Source organism: Labrus bergylta, chromosome 12, assembly GCF_963930695.1.
Source record: "Labrus bergylta chromosome 12, fLabBer1.1, whole genome shotgun sequence".
NCBI classification, from domain to species: Eukaryota; Metazoa; Chordata; class Actinopteri; order Labriformes; family Labridae; genus Labrus; species Labrus bergylta.
The window spans coordinates 1,080,774-1,098,573 of NC_089206.1; the positions used below are offsets into that span (position 1 = coordinate 1,080,774).

The 17,800-nt window shown below is 45.6% G+C and overlaps 2 protein-coding genes across 5 annotated transcripts in view; both read left to right on the top strand.

The window, feature by feature from the left end:
- Positions 1-2,812, top strand: part of plxnb3 (plexin B3) — a 56,812-nt gene extending 54,000 nt beyond the window's left edge. For both annotated transcript variants that reach the window (XM_065961353.1, XM_065961354.1), the window contains one exon: positions 1-2,812. This exon is cut by the window's left edge and continues 868 nt beyond it. The gene's annotated coding sequence lies outside the window, so the exon portion shown is untranslated.
- A 118-nt stretch (positions 2,813-2,930) lies between these two features.
- On the top strand, positions 2,931-17,766 carry srpk3 (SRSF protein kinase 3). 3 transcript variants are annotated; one of them, XM_020658149.3, is made up of 17 exons: positions 2,931-3,397; positions 4,667-4,763; positions 8,184-9,421; positions 10,822-10,930; positions 11,060-11,147; positions 11,231-11,318; positions 11,452-11,558; positions 12,365-12,530; positions 13,125-13,150; positions 13,829-13,921; positions 14,402-14,453; positions 14,666-14,845; positions 15,475-15,572; positions 15,673-15,780; positions 16,027-16,096; positions 16,403-16,507; positions 16,749-17,766. In XM_020658149.3, exons 1-17 carry the CDS (start codon positions 3,388-3,390, stop codon positions 16,931-16,933), a joined length of 2,820 nt encoding a protein of 939 aa, XP_020513805.2. In that variant the 5' UTR covers positions 2,931-3,387; the 3' UTR covers positions 16,934-17,766. The 3 variants fall into 3 exon arrangements, with proteins under 3 accessions (XP_020513805.2, XP_020513806.2, XP_020513807.2); XM_020658150.3 differs by having other exon boundaries at positions 4,670-4,763; XM_020658151.3 differs by having other exon boundaries at positions 2,934-3,397; positions 16,403-16,495.
- The last annotated feature ends 34 nt before the right edge of the window (positions 17,767-17,800 follow it).

A 17,800-nucleotide genomic window follows, 5' to 3' on the forward strand; every position in this document is an offset into this window, starting at 1 on the left:
AACATGCTAACTAGCTTCATGAACAAAGATAATCAACACAACTAATGAGAAATGAGTAACTTTGAGAAAAGCTGAAACATAGAAGTCTGAACAAAGAGCTAACGAGCTAACGAGCTAATGATAAAACAATCTGTGTGTGTGTGAGAGTGTGTGTGTGAGAGTGTGTGTGTGAGAGTGTGTGTTACTAACTTATTATGTGTACATACTGTAAGTTCTATTTAATACCTATTTATCTCAGCTGTGCCTTTCTCTCTCGCAGCTAGGTGGCGCTGTCTTTCTGTTAAGACAGCTGTGTTACTGATCATGTGTCCCAGTGCATCATGGGAAGTTAATTTAATTGAATGTTGACTGTTTCGGAGACAAACGTTGAGTCATGATGTACAGAAACCAGCCTGAGTAATCTAAAGTTAGCACAACATTTGCCTACAGCAGAATAGCTAGCTTAATGCTACACTAGTTAAACAAAACCCATGAAGTTACTGGCCTTGATGAAGTTTTTATTTACTGCTTTCCCCGTGACAACAATGAGCTGTAATGTTGAGAAATTGTCATATTTTAAACGTGTTTCTTTAGCGTATTTGCTAACCCCAAAAAAAGGCTAGCCTCACAGCTATGCTAGGCCGTTGACCGCTACAAACAGCTAGCGTATCATAAACATAACTATACAGGTATGCTAGCTGCTTGTAAGTAGCTTCATCAGCTAACCTCATTCTGTCTGTGTAACATTTTAACTAAAACAGCTAGCCTTCAGTTATGCTACAAGTGTTTTAACCTAGCTGATTGTTGCATGTGTAACGTATTGTACCTTGAACAGTTAGCATAACATATTAGCATTGCAACTGAAACACCTGATGAGACTTTTTAAGTTGTTTTCAAACTAACCATCTGTGGTTGGTATTTCTTTTTATCTTTTTTTGTTGTTGCTCACAAACAGCTCGCTAGTCGTGTTTTTATCTGTGTATAAACAGAGTTATGGTAACCATGGTGACAGCTGTTGTCTTCCAGAGGATTATACGGTTTCATGTGAGTGAACAAACACGGATTCAATCAGCTGTTCGGTCTTCAGGAGTCCAAATATCTGAACTAAAGGTTTTGATCATTTCTGAAAGTCTTTGATACCCCGTGTTATCAAAAGGTACAGAAACAGACTCACCTGGACACACAGACTCACCTGGACACACAGACTCACCTGGACACACAGACTGAACACACAGACTCACCTGAACACACAGACTCACCTGAACACACAGACTGAACACACAGACTGAACACACAGACTCACCTGAACACACAGACTCACCTGAACACACAGACTGAACACACAGACTGAACACACAGACTCACCTGGACAAACAGACTCACCAGAACACACAGACTCACCTGGACACACAGACTCACCTGGACACACAGACTCACCTGAACACACAGACTGAACACACAGACTGAACACACAGACTGAACACACAGACTCACCTGGACACACAGACTCACCTGAACACACAGACTGAACACACAGACTCACCTGGACACACAGACTCACCTGGACAGACAGACTGAACACACAGACTCACCTGAACACACAGACTCACCTGAACACACAGACTGAACACACAGACTCACCTGAACACACAGACTCACCTGAACACACAGACTGAACACACAGACTCACCTGGACACACAGACTGAACACACAGACTCACCTGAACACACAGACTCACCTGAACACACAGACTCACCTGAACACACAGACTCACCTGAACACACAGACTCCAGGTGTTCTGATGTTTTAAAGCAATAATGAAGACCGGAAACGCCAAACGGGACTTAACCGTGTTATTAGACGGACGCCGCTGACAGTCAGCTTACAGGGTCAACACAACCAGGTTAATGTGATGAGAACCATGAGGACTCAGTCTGCAATGCCCCAGGTGGGACACGATCAGCTGTGTCTCCATGGCAACAGCCTGACACATCAGCTGCCGGTGGAGAGCTCAATCTGTCACAGTTTGATTTAAGTTTTAACGCAAAACTCTGACAGGATACTTCCTGTTGTCTTGCTGTTTGTTTTTTCAGAATAAAAGGACTCGAACTGAACTGTTCACGCAATAAAAGAGACACTCTGACCGTTATTCTGAAACAGGAAACACATTTTGGATGAATCTTTTGTAAAATGATCTTCCTGCTGTCAGATGCAGCGTCTGTATTTTTCTTCTTCTTCTTTCTGAGAACTTTTGCTGTTTGACCGTCGTCAGTGTTTCTGCCTGCGTGTTTATTGAGCCTGTGTTTGACCCGTAGTTGTAGTTCTTTGATCAGATTAGATTTCTGCATGCGTGTGACGATGAAGATGAAGATTTATGGTGCTTCTTCAGGATACTTTTTTTCCCCAATAAAGAGAGAAGGCAGAGCTTAAACTCTGCACACCACTGATGAATTGTGTAAATGGAGGTCACAGTTTGACCTTTGACCTCCTGATCTCTGTACAGTTTTCTAACCTGATGGATCAGATCCTCCGCTCTGATTGGTCGAGCTCTGTTTGTTACTGAAAACGTTTTTTTTCTACAAGGGAATAGAAACTTTAAAATGTTTGTAAAAAAAACTGATCCAGGATCAGACTGAAGCTGTACAGTTTGATAACAGCGTGTAAATGTGCCTGTAAATACCTGTGCAGGTGAAGATGAAGATGAAGATGATGATGATGATGATGAAGATGGTGATGACCACAGTGTGAATTGTAAATGTGTTTTATTGTTGAGATGCTGGAGGCCAAACGCAGTTTGTATTCTGTAAAAATAAAGTTATAATTTTAACATTTCTCTGGCTGCTCGTGTTGATTCTGCTCAAACATAATGTGTATTATCGTCTGATGACGCGCCCCCCCCCCCCCCCCCCCCATGTTTAAATGTAAGAGATCCTCCACTGGTCCTAGTTTGGGTCCAGGCTTGGCATGGCTGCCCACTGCGCATGCGCAGAGCCCGGTGTCCGGTGTCAGACTGACAGCAGCTGTTGAGACCGTGCACACGGGGACCGTAGCTGAAGGAAACACACCGAGAATAACCGAGTGGACCCGGTACTGACCCGGGACAGACCCGATACTGACCCAGGATAGACGGACAGAACCTGATGATGCTAACAGACCAGCAGCTGTTTTGTCTCGGGTTAAGGGCTAACTGACAGGCAGGCCACGCCGCACGCACTGACCCTTTCCGACCCGGGTTAGATTCTGGAGCATCTGACCCGCCTTCAGCCGGACCTCTCTCCCGGGGTTGCAGCCCGGTGTCTGGAGGATATCAGCTGGCTAACGGAGGCTAAAGCTAGCCGTCACAGAACCGTCAGACCAGTCGGGATAGTTCGCTCTGATCCGGCTGGGTTCGTGGACCGGAAGCCAGGATGTTGATAGGTAATGTACTCCTTACATGGGTCGGTGACCCGGTTCAGCTGTCAGTGCGGTCGGTGCCGTTTGACTCCGGGTCAGAGACCGTAAATAAACAAACTAAACTCAAGAGAACACGCTAATATGCTAAGCTAGCTACTGTTATCTAACGGTACCAGGCAGTGACTGCTGAACACACACACACACACACACACACACACACACACACACACACACACACACACACACACACACAGAGCTGCTGAACACACACACACACACACACACACACACACACACACACACACACACACACAGAGCTGCTGAACACACACACACACACACACACACACACACACACAGACACAGAGCGGCTGACACACACACACACACACACACACACACACAAACCAGACACACACACACACACACACACAGAGCTGCTGACACACACACACACACACTCAGAGCTGCTGACACACACACACACACACACACAGACACAGAGCTGCTGACACACACACACACACACACACACACACACAGACACAGAGCTGCTGACACACACACACACAGACACAGACACAGAGCTGCTGACACCCACACACACACACACACACACACACGTGTTTTTATGTTTGTATACTGTAAGTTGCACTCAGCTGTGATTCTATCTAATCCAGTCTCACACACACATCAGTGTAACTGAACCAAACTCCATTCAAAACATGAATTTACAGATTCTGCTCTTTATTAGACCTTCACATGGTTTTTCTGCTCGATTGTTTGTTTTTTATTTAATTGTACAATCTGTCGGAGAATTCGGCTCTCATCTGACCCTCTCATCATATTTTAAAATAACTTTAAAGTTTCTTTTCTCGGGTCACAGAGTCACATCTTTAAAGTGTACATGTGTGCAGTGCAGTCTTGTCTGTAGTTTTGTAAGCCGGGGTGTGAGTACTTTTGTGTGTTAAAATATGTTGTATGAACCTTTTTTCTGTGACTCATTAGTATCCATGTCATGTATGATGACAACAGATTTGTTTTCTGTAAGAGTCACGTTTCTACTTTGAGTTAAAGTGTTTGAATGAGGTGTTAAAAAATCATGTCTGCTCCTACTGTGATATGTTTTCTCTTGCCACATTTCTAAATGGAGTTTGGTGTGTGATTTATGGTTGAGTTATGAAGCAGTTAGAGGAGCTGTTAATATGTTGTGTTGAATCCCAGTTCATGTATCTACTTTTTATTCATATTAAAATGTGATTAATGTTTGTTGTCTCTCTGCTGTCCCTTCAGCAGCCGTTGGAGCAGGAAGCGGAAACGCCGCCACCACAGGCAAGAAACACCGCCGCAGAGGAAAGAAAAACCGGAGAGTCCGAACAGATGAGAACCGGTGAGACAGACACACACACACACAGACCTAAATTTAGCCTCTGAGTGTGTATGTATGAATCTAGGGCAGTCAGCTGTGTGTGTGTGTGTGTGTGTGCGCGCATGTGTGTTGATCTGCTGTCTTAGTACTGATTCAATGAGTTACAAAAACATCTTTCCTCTAACCTGCTAAAGCTGTGATTTTGTGTTAAAGTAAACAGTCAACAAGTTTGAAACAACTAATTTGTTTAAAAAAACAAAATCAAACCCTGCTCACACTTTCACCTGGTTCACCTTTACCTGACATAAGCTCAGAAAGAAAGAGAGAGAGAGAGTATAGAGCAGTGGTTCTCAACTGGTCTAGCCCAAGCAGCAACATTGGGTCTTGGAAAAAGTGCAAACTCCTGCAGTTCCTCAAGTATCCACTAGAGGCTGGCTGCAGAAGGACAGGAAGTCACATACACACCCATTAAAAAAAGCCTGTTTTTACAGCAGAAATCAACATGTTTACAGCCTGGTTTAATAACAGAATAGGTCTGATTAGGCATGATTGACAGGTGGGGGCGGTGCAACGGTTTGTCAGGAGGCTTAAAACCCGCCTCAGCTCGTCGTTAGGTTGACTGAAAGTTAGCGTGAGACAGCATTTCCAGCATGGCGGTTGCTGCCAATGAGCCTCCGGAGTTCCCTGCAGGAACAGATGGGTGACTCAGGCTTCATCCAGTAATATTTACAGTCTATGGTCTTGCTACAGGAGCCACCACCAACTCCTTCATGAAAAATCACAACCCAAATTACAGATATTTTTCAACCAATCAGATTTGTTCAATGAAAAATTGTGCAGTTTGGACCTCAGATGGTACAAAACATGTGACAGAACAAAGAAACTTAACAAAAGAAACGTGTTGCAAAAGCGCTTTAAAGTCTTTTTGACACAATCCTTTTTCAGGTACAAATTTGCAACCCACTGACACACTGCACTGCAATGAAACGCAGATTATGTGTTTTTCTATTTTAACAGTTTGCATGTTTTATTCTTTGAACCTGTGACAGTCACCCTTCCTCGTTGTGCTGTCTGTGAGTCACACAGAATTTTTATTCTGACTTTTCATCTCAGTTTTGGGCGTAAAGTTTAAGTCTTCACTGTGCTGATGTGTGAATGCAGCAGGTAAAAATAGGAATATTTACTGTGAGCGTGCGTGCAAGAGGGGTTGATGATGTTTATATCACATGACCTTCATGTTTTCTGCTCACTGTATTTCCTTCTCCATCCTTTGTTCATACTGTGAATACGTCTAATCACACACAGCACTGATATAAAGGCCATTTTGTCATATTAACATCAGGCTCTGATGCTTCATCTGCTATTTTTGTATTGTTGTTTTTTTTTTACACCATGTCCTGCTTTCTGAGGTTGAGACACCCCTCCTGTCCAACAGGAAAAACTTCCAACTGTTGAGGGACATGTGTGAACTGGAAACTGGAAGATTTCAGGGACAGAAATGTTTGATATTTTCTAAAAATGTTCAGGACTGCATGACAGACAATTAAAGGTGCACCGATTTTCCAGCTGGTTTGTCTAATTTTCTGCGTTTTTAAAAGAAGTCGAAAAAATATTTTAATAATTATTCATTTAACTTTTTCCGGCATTTTTGAGTAATAGTTTGTCTGATGGCTGTCAGTGAAAATTATAGATTAACCTCTCACGTTTTAACAAGCTATTATTATTATAATAATTTTTATGGATAACTAACTTGTGGAGTTCCACAAGGTTCCACTGCGGGTCCTCTGCTCTTTGTCTGTTAGTGATCCTTTAACACAATAACATCAAAAAACATTCAGTTTCAGCTGGGGCATCGTCAGGTTTGACTACAGACGACAAAGACAAGACACTGACAATCAAGTTCAGCACCTTCACATTTTATCCAGCAGGGGGAGCTACAGACAGATGAAGTATGGAACAGACTGAAAGTTAAATTGTTGTTTTCACTCTTGCACTCTTCAAAATTTCTAGAAGATTTCAGACAGGCAGAGTTGGTTGTTCACAAACGAACCTCACACTGGGACACTATTCACGTTAGACAGGAGGGGTGGGGGGCTCAGGAGGCAGGACATGATGTAAAAGGACGCCACATAAATTTCATCATGGCGGTCGAAGCGATGGAGTCTGACGCTATAAAAGCAGGTTTTTGCCTTCATATCAGTGCTACATGTTATTAGATGTATTCACAGCACAAACAAAGAGTGGTTCATTACGTGCATGAAGATCACACCAGTTGAAGGATATAACATCATCACCCCCTCCTGCTCTTCATTTCCTGCTGTGTTCTCACATCAACTCACCCTGACTTTACACTGAAATTTGGACAGGGGGAAGGCAGGAAAATTCCAGATAAAGGTGGATTGAAAGATTGAGCTGTTTGTGTTCACACATGCAGCCGAGCCTGAAAACATGAGGACGTTTTCAGGAATTTGGTGTGTTAGTGAAAGCAGCCAATCACAGACGACTCTTGCACCTTTTCTGTGCTAAGCTATGCTAGGTGGTGTCCTGATTTGTTGGTCTGCTCCAGTAATAGCACACCCCCACCACACTTTCACACACCCCCACCACACTCACACTCACACACACTCACACTCACACACACACACACACACACACACAAACACAGACAGACTCTTCAGTCTATTTCAGTGCAACTCTCCTCAGCAGTGACTCATGGAGAGCAGCTGTGTGTGTGGGTCACAGAAATCTGATACCTGTCGTCTGTATGTGAGGTCAGAGTGACATCATCAACAGGGGACGGACACGTCAAACTCTCTGGATTCATGACTCGATAATGACTTGACAAAGTAAATCTTATCAGACCATCACACTCAATTTGGGATTCATTTAATTAAATATGGAGATAATGCGTCACTTGTCATCCTCTCCTGATGTCGGACACAGATTTGACCTCAGCCATTAAAATGACAATATTTCTACTTTTAAAAAAAATCAGCCACAAGGAAGTGTCGGAATGCTAACGCTAGTTCTGATTGTTGCTTATCAAGTATGTTTTTAACTCCTATGCACAATATCTCTTCAGATTTGTTTGTGTAGTTTCTGATCATTTAGAAAGCTCTGAAATGAAAACAGTTCAGATTTATTTATTTACGTGACTTAAACCTGGAACATGACAGAAAAACCCTGACAACCTGTGGACGGCTTGTGAGGAAGTCCTTGTCCTACCTTCATGTGTGCTGACTAACATCCAGCTGTTTAGTCCCCCATTCATCTGGGGTAATGGTGTTAAAGCAGAACTCAAGTCTGAAAAAAAAAGAAAAGAAAAATGAGCAAGATCAAACCCTGCCCACTTCCTGATCCCAAAACAGCTGACCAGTCGCTGGAAGAGTTGGTTCTAATGTCATTAGCCCAGGTGTAACACCCTATTTTGTTCTGTTTCAGGCCTGATGACCTCTGTGACCTTCAGAATCTAAACAACAACAGAAGCCCCCCACCAATATCACCCACCTCTGCGCCAAACACCCATCGGAGTCCTCCAGAGTCCACTCATCTATTCCCCCAGAGTCCTCCAGAGTCCACCCATCTACTCCCCCAGAGTCCTCCAGAGTCCACCCATCTACTCCCCCAGAGTCCTCCAGAGTCCGCCCATCTACTCCCCCAGAGTCCTCCAGAGTCCACCCATCTACTCCCCCAGAGTCCTCCAGAGTCCACCCATCTACTTCCCCAGAGTCTTCCAGAGTCCACCCATCTGCTCCCCCAGAGTCCTCCAGAACCCACCCATCTGCCCCCCCAGAGTCCTCCAGAACCCACCCATCTGCCCCCCCAGAGTCCTCCAAAACCCACCCATCGGCCCTCCAGGAGTCACCTAGAGCCCACCCATCTGCCCCACCAGAGTCCTCTAGAGACATCGGCAGGAAGCTCAGCTGCATGTACACAAGGTGTCCAAGAGTCCACCAAAGCTATCCAAAAAAACCTGCCCCATACCAGGTTACCCACTGAAACCCCTCCACTTCCCCCCCAGAGTGTCCACAGAACCCCAACCGAGCCCCTTCTGAACCCCCCCAACATCAAGACCTCCTTTAAGGATATGGCAGATACCCCTAGAGCCACCCTGAGAGACCCTGTGGTCAGCCAATCACCTCCCTCCAGATCTCTAGACCCCGACCACAGTCCCAACCAATCACCGCCCTCCTCATCTCTAAAACCCTCCCAGAGTTCCTGCAATTTACAGCCGAACACTTATAGCCAGAATTCCTTTGACTTACCTCAAAGAACCTATCAGAGTCTCACTGACAGCCAATCGGATCTCTCAATATCACCCCCAGCCTTACCACTCAGTATTACCAACAATCACTCCAAACTACCATCACCCTTACATCCTGTGAAAGCTCCTCCCACACCTCCATTAAGCCCCTCCCCCTTTCTGTTGCCCTCAGTGACCTTCACCTCCAGTGCCTCCTCCCACCCTTTCTCCCCCGCCTCCTCGTCCTCCTTCCTTTACTCCCTCGACTCTCTTGCGCCTCCCGTTGGTCTCCTTCCCATGATTTCATCGGCCACCCCTCAGCTGACCACGCCCCCTCCACCATTTAGTCCACCCCCTCCTGAGTTAACCCCGCCCCCTGTACAGTTGCTGGGCTCTGATGATGAAGAGCAGGAAGACCCGTCTGATTACTGTAAAGGTGAGGCGATTGATTATTAATTTATTGAATTGTGACACAGTGGATGGTGTTTTGATAGCTTTAGCTCGTTAGCTTTGTTCTGATTCAGATGATAAAATGATCCATTGTATTATTTTTCTTGTTTTGTGTTCACACTGAAATGTTGTAATAAATATCTGTACGCCATTGCATCACAGCCTCCTTTTCGCCACTGCCTATGTAAACAAAAGCCATGTCCACTAGTTGCACTTTGCATTGTGGGACGCCTCCAAGTCGCCAGTTAGCTAGTTCACCTAACACCAGAATCGAGTGAGGGTGGAATTTGCAGCAACAAGGAGGTCAAAATCTTACATTTAAGCTGACTGAACTTATCCATCAAATGTTTGATACCACAAAACTGTTGATGGAGAGACGAAGGGTCACTAAAACCTGCAACTCTCCAAGCTGGCTCGCAAATATTTATGTGTTCTGCAAACCTCCGTGCACTCTGAACGGGTTTTCTCGTCGGCATGTAATTTGCAAATAAAAAGATGGCTGCACTCGATCCTTTATTTCAGAACAACTTCTCTAAATGATCGAAACAGTCAAACAGCGCCACCTGCTTGATGGTTTACCCTCACAACAAATGACCAAGAATACATTACAGACTGTCCTGTAAGAGCCCCTGAACCTCAGCTCCACCGGCCCAGCATCTGTGGTGGCTGGGAAGTGCAAAGCAAAATTACAAAGTGTGAAACACTAACCCCAAATTTACATTTGAAAAACATTTTTACATTTTGTAAAAACAAAATTACAAAACCAAAACACGTTTACCAAGGAAAAAACACATTTAGATTTTATAAAACAAATTTACAAGATGTGAAACACTTTTACAATCACTGAGACAAATGTACAAGTGGCAGAACACTTTCACCAGTCCACAAACAAATTTACAAACGGCAGAATCTTGACAGAAAGGGAATGTACCAAATGCAGGAAGTGAATGAGTTAGAGGTCAATTTGTTTTGTTTTGGGGGCGCGCACCCCATGTATTGAGGCTGTCGTCTCAAGCGGGCGGCCCGGGTTCGCATCCTGCCTGTGGCCTCCTTCCCGCATGTCGTTCCCCACTCTCTCTCCCTGGTTTCCGACTCTATCCACTGTCCTATCTCTCCATTAAAGGCACAAAAGCCCAAAAATAAATCTTAAAAAAAAAAATTGTTTGTTTTGGCAGGAAAAAAAAATAAAAAACAAAATTCAAAATCTAAATTTGTCTCAAATTTGTAAACGTGTTTCCCACTTTGTAATTTTGCTTTGCACTTCCCAGCCAATGTAAGAATCGGCCCCCTGGTCCATACCTGGTTCTGACAGTGACATGTATGGGGGTCTGCCTGTCTCTGTCTCTGGTCTAGTTTGGTGGTTAATGGCGTTCTGTTTGGTTTCAGGTGGATACTACCCGGTGAAGATCGGTGACCTGTTCAATGGGAGGTACCACGTGGTCCGCAAACTGGGCTGGGGACATTTTTCTACAGTGTGGCTCTGCTGGGACCTTCAGTACGACACACACACACACACACACACACACACACACACACACACACACACACACACACACACACACACACACACAAAGGTTTCTGATTGGCTCGTGTGTGAGTACTGATTGCGTTGTTTTTTTTTTAGGAGGAAGCGTTTTGTGGCGTTGAAGGTGGTGAAGAGCGCTCCTCACTACACAGAGACGGCACTGGACGAGATCAAACTGCTGCGATGTGTGAGTCTCCTGCACGCCACCGTGTTACTGTTCTGTGCCTGCGGAGGTCATGTGACCCGAGCAACCTGTCTGTCTGTCTGCAGGTGAGAGACAGTGACCCGTCTGACCCCTTCAGAGAAACTATCGTCCAGCTGATCGACGACTTCAAGATCTCTGGAGTGAATGGAGTCCGTATCCTGATAAACTGTCTGTCTCTCTACCTGTCTGTCTCTCAGCCTCCATCTCTCTACCTGTCTGTCTCTCTGCCTGTCTGTCTCTCAGCCTCCATCTCTCTACCTGTCTGTCTGACCTTAACTATAATCAGATGTGTGTATGGTGTTGGAGGTTTTGGGTCATCAGTTGTTAAAGTGGATCATCAAGTCGAACTACATGGGGCTGCCTCTGGTCTGTGTGAAGAGCATCATCAAACAGGTACACTCCTTCACTCGACAGTGACTCGTTGATTCGACAGTGACTCATTCACTCGACAGTGACTCATTCACTCGACAGTGACTCGTTGATTCGACAGTGACTCGTCAGTGTCTCGTTGACTCGACAGTGACTCGTTGATTCGACAGTGACTCGTCAGTGTCTCGTTGACTCGTCAGTGTCTCGTTGACTCGACAGTGTCTCGTTGACTCGACAGTGACTCGTTGACTCGACAGTGACTCGTTGATTCGACAGTGACTCGTCAGTGTCTCGTTGACTCGACAGTGTCTCGTTGACTCGACAGTGACTCGTTGATTTGACAGTGACTCGTTGATTCGACAGTGACTTGTTGATTCGACAGTGACTCGTCAGTGTCTCGTTGACTCGACAGTGTCTCGTTGACTCGACAGTGACTCGTTGACTCGACAGTGACTCGTTGATTTGACAGTGACTCGTTGATTCGACAGTGACTCGTCAGTGACTCGTTGACTCGACAGTGACTCGTTGACTCGTCAGTGACTAGTTGATTCGACAGTGACTCGTCAGTGTCTCGTTGACTCGTCAGTGTCTCGTTGACTCGTCAGTGACTCGTTGATTCGACAGTGTCTCGTTGACTCGTCGTTGACTCGTCGTTGATTCGACAGTGACTCGTTGACTCGACAGTGTCTCGTTGACTCGACAGTGACTCGTTGACTCGTCAGTGACTCGTTGATTCGACAGTGACTCGTCAGTGTCTCGTTGACTCGACAGTGACTCGTTGATTCGACAGTGACTCGTTGACTCGACAGTGACTCGTCTGTGTGTTGCAGGTCTTACAGGGTCTGGACTACCTCCACACTAAGTGTAAGATCATCCACACTGACATCAAACCAGAGAACATCTTATTGGACGTTGACGAGGTCTACATCAGACGACTGGCAGCTGAGGCAACCGTCTGGCAGAGAGCTGGAGCCCCGCCCCCTTCTGGGTCATCAGGTGAGGAGCGAGCCCTGTGATTGGTCAGGAAATAGATGTCAGACTAAACAGCGATTAGATATAAGAAGTATGTGAGGAAACTTCTATTTAAACATTTGAACTTTCAATTCCCCCTCTCACCTGAAACCTGTGATGAGTGCTGGTCTCGTTTGATTGGACGATCTCAGCATGATCAGTTTATTGATCCTTGTGGAGAATCTGACCAGCTGATCGATCAGCTGTTCAAAACGCGACTCATCAAGTTCAGTTTGTGTCTCAGTCTGAGTCACCAGGTCAGGACTCACAGACAGCCTCCCACCTGTCTGTCTGCTCGTACCTGTTGACTCAATGTCTCTCTCTTCAGAAACGGTTCTAACCTGTCTACCTGTCCATCTGCATTTCTGTCTGCTTGTCCTTCTGCCCATCTACCTGTCTGTCTGTTCACCTGTCCATCTACCTGTCTGTCTGTTCACCTGTCCATCTACCTGTCTGTCTGTTCACCTGTCCTTCCTACCTGTCTGTCCGTCTGTTTTTCATCTTTACTTCCTGTGTTTCTGATGTTTCTTCCTGTCTCTTTCTCTCCCTGTCTGTCTCTCTGGGTGTCTCTCTCTCTAGTTAGCATGGCTCCCAGGGATCATCAGGTAAGTGTCCAGGTGTGCTGCCTGCCGTGATCTCATTGGTTGCTTCTGAAGTAGAGCTAGTTTCAGGTGTTTTTAAAGGTCCAGTTCACACCTGGACAAAAGGAAGTGTTCATCTAAAAAAACTGTCTCCTGTTCCTCTGAGCTCATCACTGACAAACAGACAGGTACACAGACAGACAGACAGATAGACAAACAGGTACACAGACAGACACACAGACAGACAGGTACACAGACAGACAGACAGGTACACAGACAGACAGATCTAATGTGATGATCAGGTTCACTTGTCTCACCTGTTACTTCTTCAGTTTCATCACATATTGTCAGTATGAGAGGTGAACTTTGCCCCGCCCACTTTGATGCCCCGCCCACTCTGATGTAATGATGATGTCAGAGATCTTAAGAGCTAAACACATACACCACTGATGTTTACCCCAGGTGTGAGCAGAGACTCACCTGCAGGTTTAAAATCCACCAAACAATCCTGCTTGTTTAGTGTTAAAAAAAACAATGGTCATCCTTTGGTTGTTTACAAACAAACTCGCTGGTTACCATGGTAACCCGGTCACTGTTGGACTTTAGCTGCATGTGTTTGTGTGTGTGAGAAAGAGAGAGCAGTGTCACAGTATCAGTTTGTAGAAAATAGAAACTTCACTGTGTGTGTGTGTTTGTGTGTAGATGGGTAAGCTGTCTAAAAACAAGAAGAAGAAGTTAAAGAGGAAGGCGAAGCGTCAGCAGAGGCTGCTGGATGAGAGACTGGTCGACATACAGGTGAGTGTGTGTGTGTGTGTGTGCGTGCGTGTGTGTGCGTGCGTGCGTGCGTGAGAAATGTTTGTCAGTTAGCTGCATTAAGCTAAATTATGCTAACGAGCTGTGATTGGTCGAATTGTTAGTTTGTGTTTCAATGAGATGATGTTATTGTAAACATGTAGTCACCGTTAGCTCTTCACTCGTGACTATATCCGTTTCCGTCTACCTGGTTTTCACGGTGACCAATTGTATTCTGTATTCTGATTGGCCGGTAAGGTTGAATGAGCAGACATGTTTTAGTTAAAGGAGACAGAGAACAGAGGAAACATAAAAACATTTAAACATTATATTTACTGATTGAACTGCTCGTTTCATCGTTTTCTCTGATTGTAAATATCACGGTGTCTCTTCACGACTATGATGAGTGCAGCAGACGGCAGGAATGAACCAGGAAGTGACCGCATGGCTCTTTAAAAATAAACGTTTGTGTTGTGTGTGCAGAGGTTGGATGATGGCGAGGGTGTGCCTCATCCTGACGACACCGACAGTAACTGTGAGTATAACACTTTTATGCAAATATTATTTGCATATCAGATATTTTAATCAACAAACTGGTCCACACAGCATGTGATGCTGAGGGGGGCGGAGCTTGACTCTCTGACGGAGGTGTCAGAGGCGAGGATGCACCATCATATTTATTTATGCTTCAGTAACTTGGGGGTCGCTCTCTCTGGTTGCCAATGACAACACATCTCTGGTCCACAGCAAACACTAAAGGGAGCCCGGAGTCTACCTGTTCCTGGCTGGAGGACAGGTGTAATGGCCACACCCCCGGACGGTTCTCCAGCCCTGCATCCGGCCTATCGGGGTTCTCCAGCTCTGTGATGTCGGCAACATCCGAGTCAGCACTTTCTACCCAATCAGGATGCTCGAGTGGACAAGACGGTGAGACCACACACACACAAACACACAGACGCACACACCTGTTTGTCTCTCTGTGTGTGTCGGGTGATGACCTGTCTGTCTCTCTGTGTGTGTCGGGTGATGACCTGTCTGTCTCTCTCTGTGTGTCGGGTGATGACCTGTCTGTCTCTCTCTGTGTGTCGGGTGATGACCTGTCTGTCTCTCTGTGTGTGTCGGGTGATGACCTGTCTGTCTCTCTGTGTGTCGGGTGATGACCTGTCTATCTCTCTGTGTCTGTCTCTCTGTGTGTGTCGGGTGATGACCTGTCTGTCTCTCTGTGTGTCAGGTGATGACCTGTCTGTCTCTCTGTGTGTGTCTCTCTGTGTGTGTCGGGTGATGACCTGTCTGTCTCTCTGTGTCTGTCTCTCTGTGTGTGTCGGGTGATGACCTGTCTATCTCTCTGTGTCTGTCTCTCTGTGTGTGTCGGGTGATGACCTGTCTGTCTCTCTGTGTGTCGGGTGATGACCTGTCTGTCTCTCTGTGTGTGTCGGGTGATGACCTGTCTGTCTCTCTGTGTGTCGGGTGATGACCTGTCTGTCTCTCTGTGTGTCGGGTGATGACCTGTCTGTCTCTCTGTGTGTGTCGGGTGATGACCTGTCTGTCTCTCTCAGTCTTCAGTGCGTCAGACTTCGTCCTCAGTCCGTTGGATCCTCTGAACGCTCACAAGCTCAAAGTGAAGATCGCTGACCTCGGAAACGCCTGCTGGGTGGTGAGACACCTTCATCATCATCATCATCATCCTCAGTACAGACAAAGAGGAGGCGTCTGATTGGTCGGATGTTAACTCTCTCTTTCTCTCTCTCGTCCAGCACAAACACTTCACAGAGGACATTCAGACTCGTCAGTATCGAGCTGTGGAGGTTCTGATTGGAGCAGAGTACGGAACTCCTGCTGACATCTGGAGCACTGCCTGCATGGTACACACACACACACACACACACACACACACACACACACACACACACACACACACACACACACACACACACACACACACACACACACACACACACACACGCTGTAACGGTGATCTGGTGAAATTCCACCAGATGGTGTTAGTTCTGGGTAATTGTTGTACTTGTGTTTGTGTAGTGTTGTTGTAGATGTAAATGATTAATTGATTTATTGATGATGTCATGAGTGTATGTTGTTGACTGTTTCAGGCGTTCGAGCTGGCGACAGGTGATTACCTGTTTGAACCTCATTCAGGAGAAGATTACACCCGAGATGAAGGTAAGACACATCAAAGTACACACACTACACACAATACACACAGTACACACTGTACTACAGTCAGACAACACAGATATGGTTTGTTTTCAAAACTCTGGTACTTCAGTGTGTACTTCAGAGTGCACTTTAGTGTGTACTTCAGTGTGTACTTCAGAGTGCACTTTAGTGTGTACTTCAGTGTGTACTTCAGAGTGCACTTTAGTGTGTACTTTAGTGTGTACTTCAGAGTGCGCTTTATTGTGTACTTCAGAGTGTACTTCAGAGTGTACTTTAGTAAGTATTTTTTATTATGCTTGCCTTGTTCAGATCACATCGCTCACATCATGGAGCTGCTCGGCCCGATTCCTCTGCCCTTCGCTCTGTCTGGCAGGTACTCCAGAGAGTATTTCAACAGGAGAGGTGAGACTGTGTGTGAGTATGTCTGTCTGTCTGTCTCACAGGTTGACACAGGGACTGTAAACTGTCTCTGACTTCTGAAACAAACAGAATAACTTCATCTAAATATTTTTGACAGAAACAAGTCTATTAACTTTATCAGGATAGAGTGCAGCTCTCTTTTTATGTACATTTGCGAGCCAGCTTGGAGAGTTACAGGTTTTTAGTGACCCTGTCTCTCTCTCTCTCTCTGAACCTGTCTCTCTCTCTCTCTCAGGTGAGCTGCGGCACATCTCCAGCCTAAAGCCGTGGGGTCTGTTTGAAGTCTTGTTGGAGAAATACGAGTGGCCGTTGGATCAGGCGGCTCAATTCAGTGACTTCCTGATGACCATGTTGGAGCTGCAGCCTGACCGCCGAGCGACGGCCGCGCAGTGTTTGCAGCACGCCTGGCTGCACACATAAACACACAGGACGACACACAATACACACACACACTTAGTCTGGGAGCGTTTGAAGTGTTTCACTTTATATTCAGAGGGAAACGAACACAACTGTCTGAGCTGATTCTTACACTGACCTACTGACCTCTGGCTGAATCCAAACGTCTGATTCTCACGATGCGTTCACTGTCATCCCGTTAAACAGATATAAAGCTGGGTTTGCTACATTGAAAGTTCAAATGTTTATTATTAACGCTCCTTTTAATGTCACGCTGTACCGTTGTATTATTGCAGTTTCTTTCTTTGAGTTCTGATCCTGTAAATGTTGAAGAGCACTCCTCTTCAGGTGAGGTGTTCAGGTGTTGTTTGGATTCAGCCTGAGCTCTGTTTCCTGTTCTTCACACTTCAGCTTCTTTCTCAAACTTTTCTCGTCTTGTTTCTTTTTTTCCGACTCTTGTTGATTTCATTTTCTCGAGTTAATTTGAACTTCACTTCTCGCTGTTTATGAAAGTTATTGGTTACTGATCAGAGACTCCTGAATGCCTGTGATGATGAAAGTCAGCTTTGGATTGGACGTAAACACTGTAGCTTCCTGTTCGCGCCTGAACCTCTCAGTTACTGATGACAGTATTTTTCTCCGGAGGGGCGTGGTCCTAGGATGGCCTCTGACCTCCTCACCTGTATTCATGTAATAAATAGTGCCTTGAAATAACCTCTGACCCCCCCCCCCCACCGCCTACCCCGCTTCCCTGTATCGATGACATCAGCAGTGACATCACCAGAGACAAAGTTTTTTTTCTACGTGTCTGTCAGTGTGAAATGTCTGCCGTCAAAATAAAAATTTCTGAATTTTGACCTCTGACCTTTTAATAATCCCTGACTCATGAAT

Bases quoted from the DNA above. Each gene is read 5' to 3' on its own strand.
- srpk3 (XM_020658149.3), top strand. The intron at 12,531-13,124 runs GTGAGGAGCGAG...CTCTCTCTCTAG, and splicing joins GCCCCCTTCTGGGTCATCAG to TTAGCATGGCTCCCAGGGAT. The intron at 13,151-13,828 runs GTAAGTGTCCAG...GTTTGTGTGTAG, and splicing joins TGGCTCCCAGGGATCATCAG to ATGGGTAAGCTGTCTAAAAA.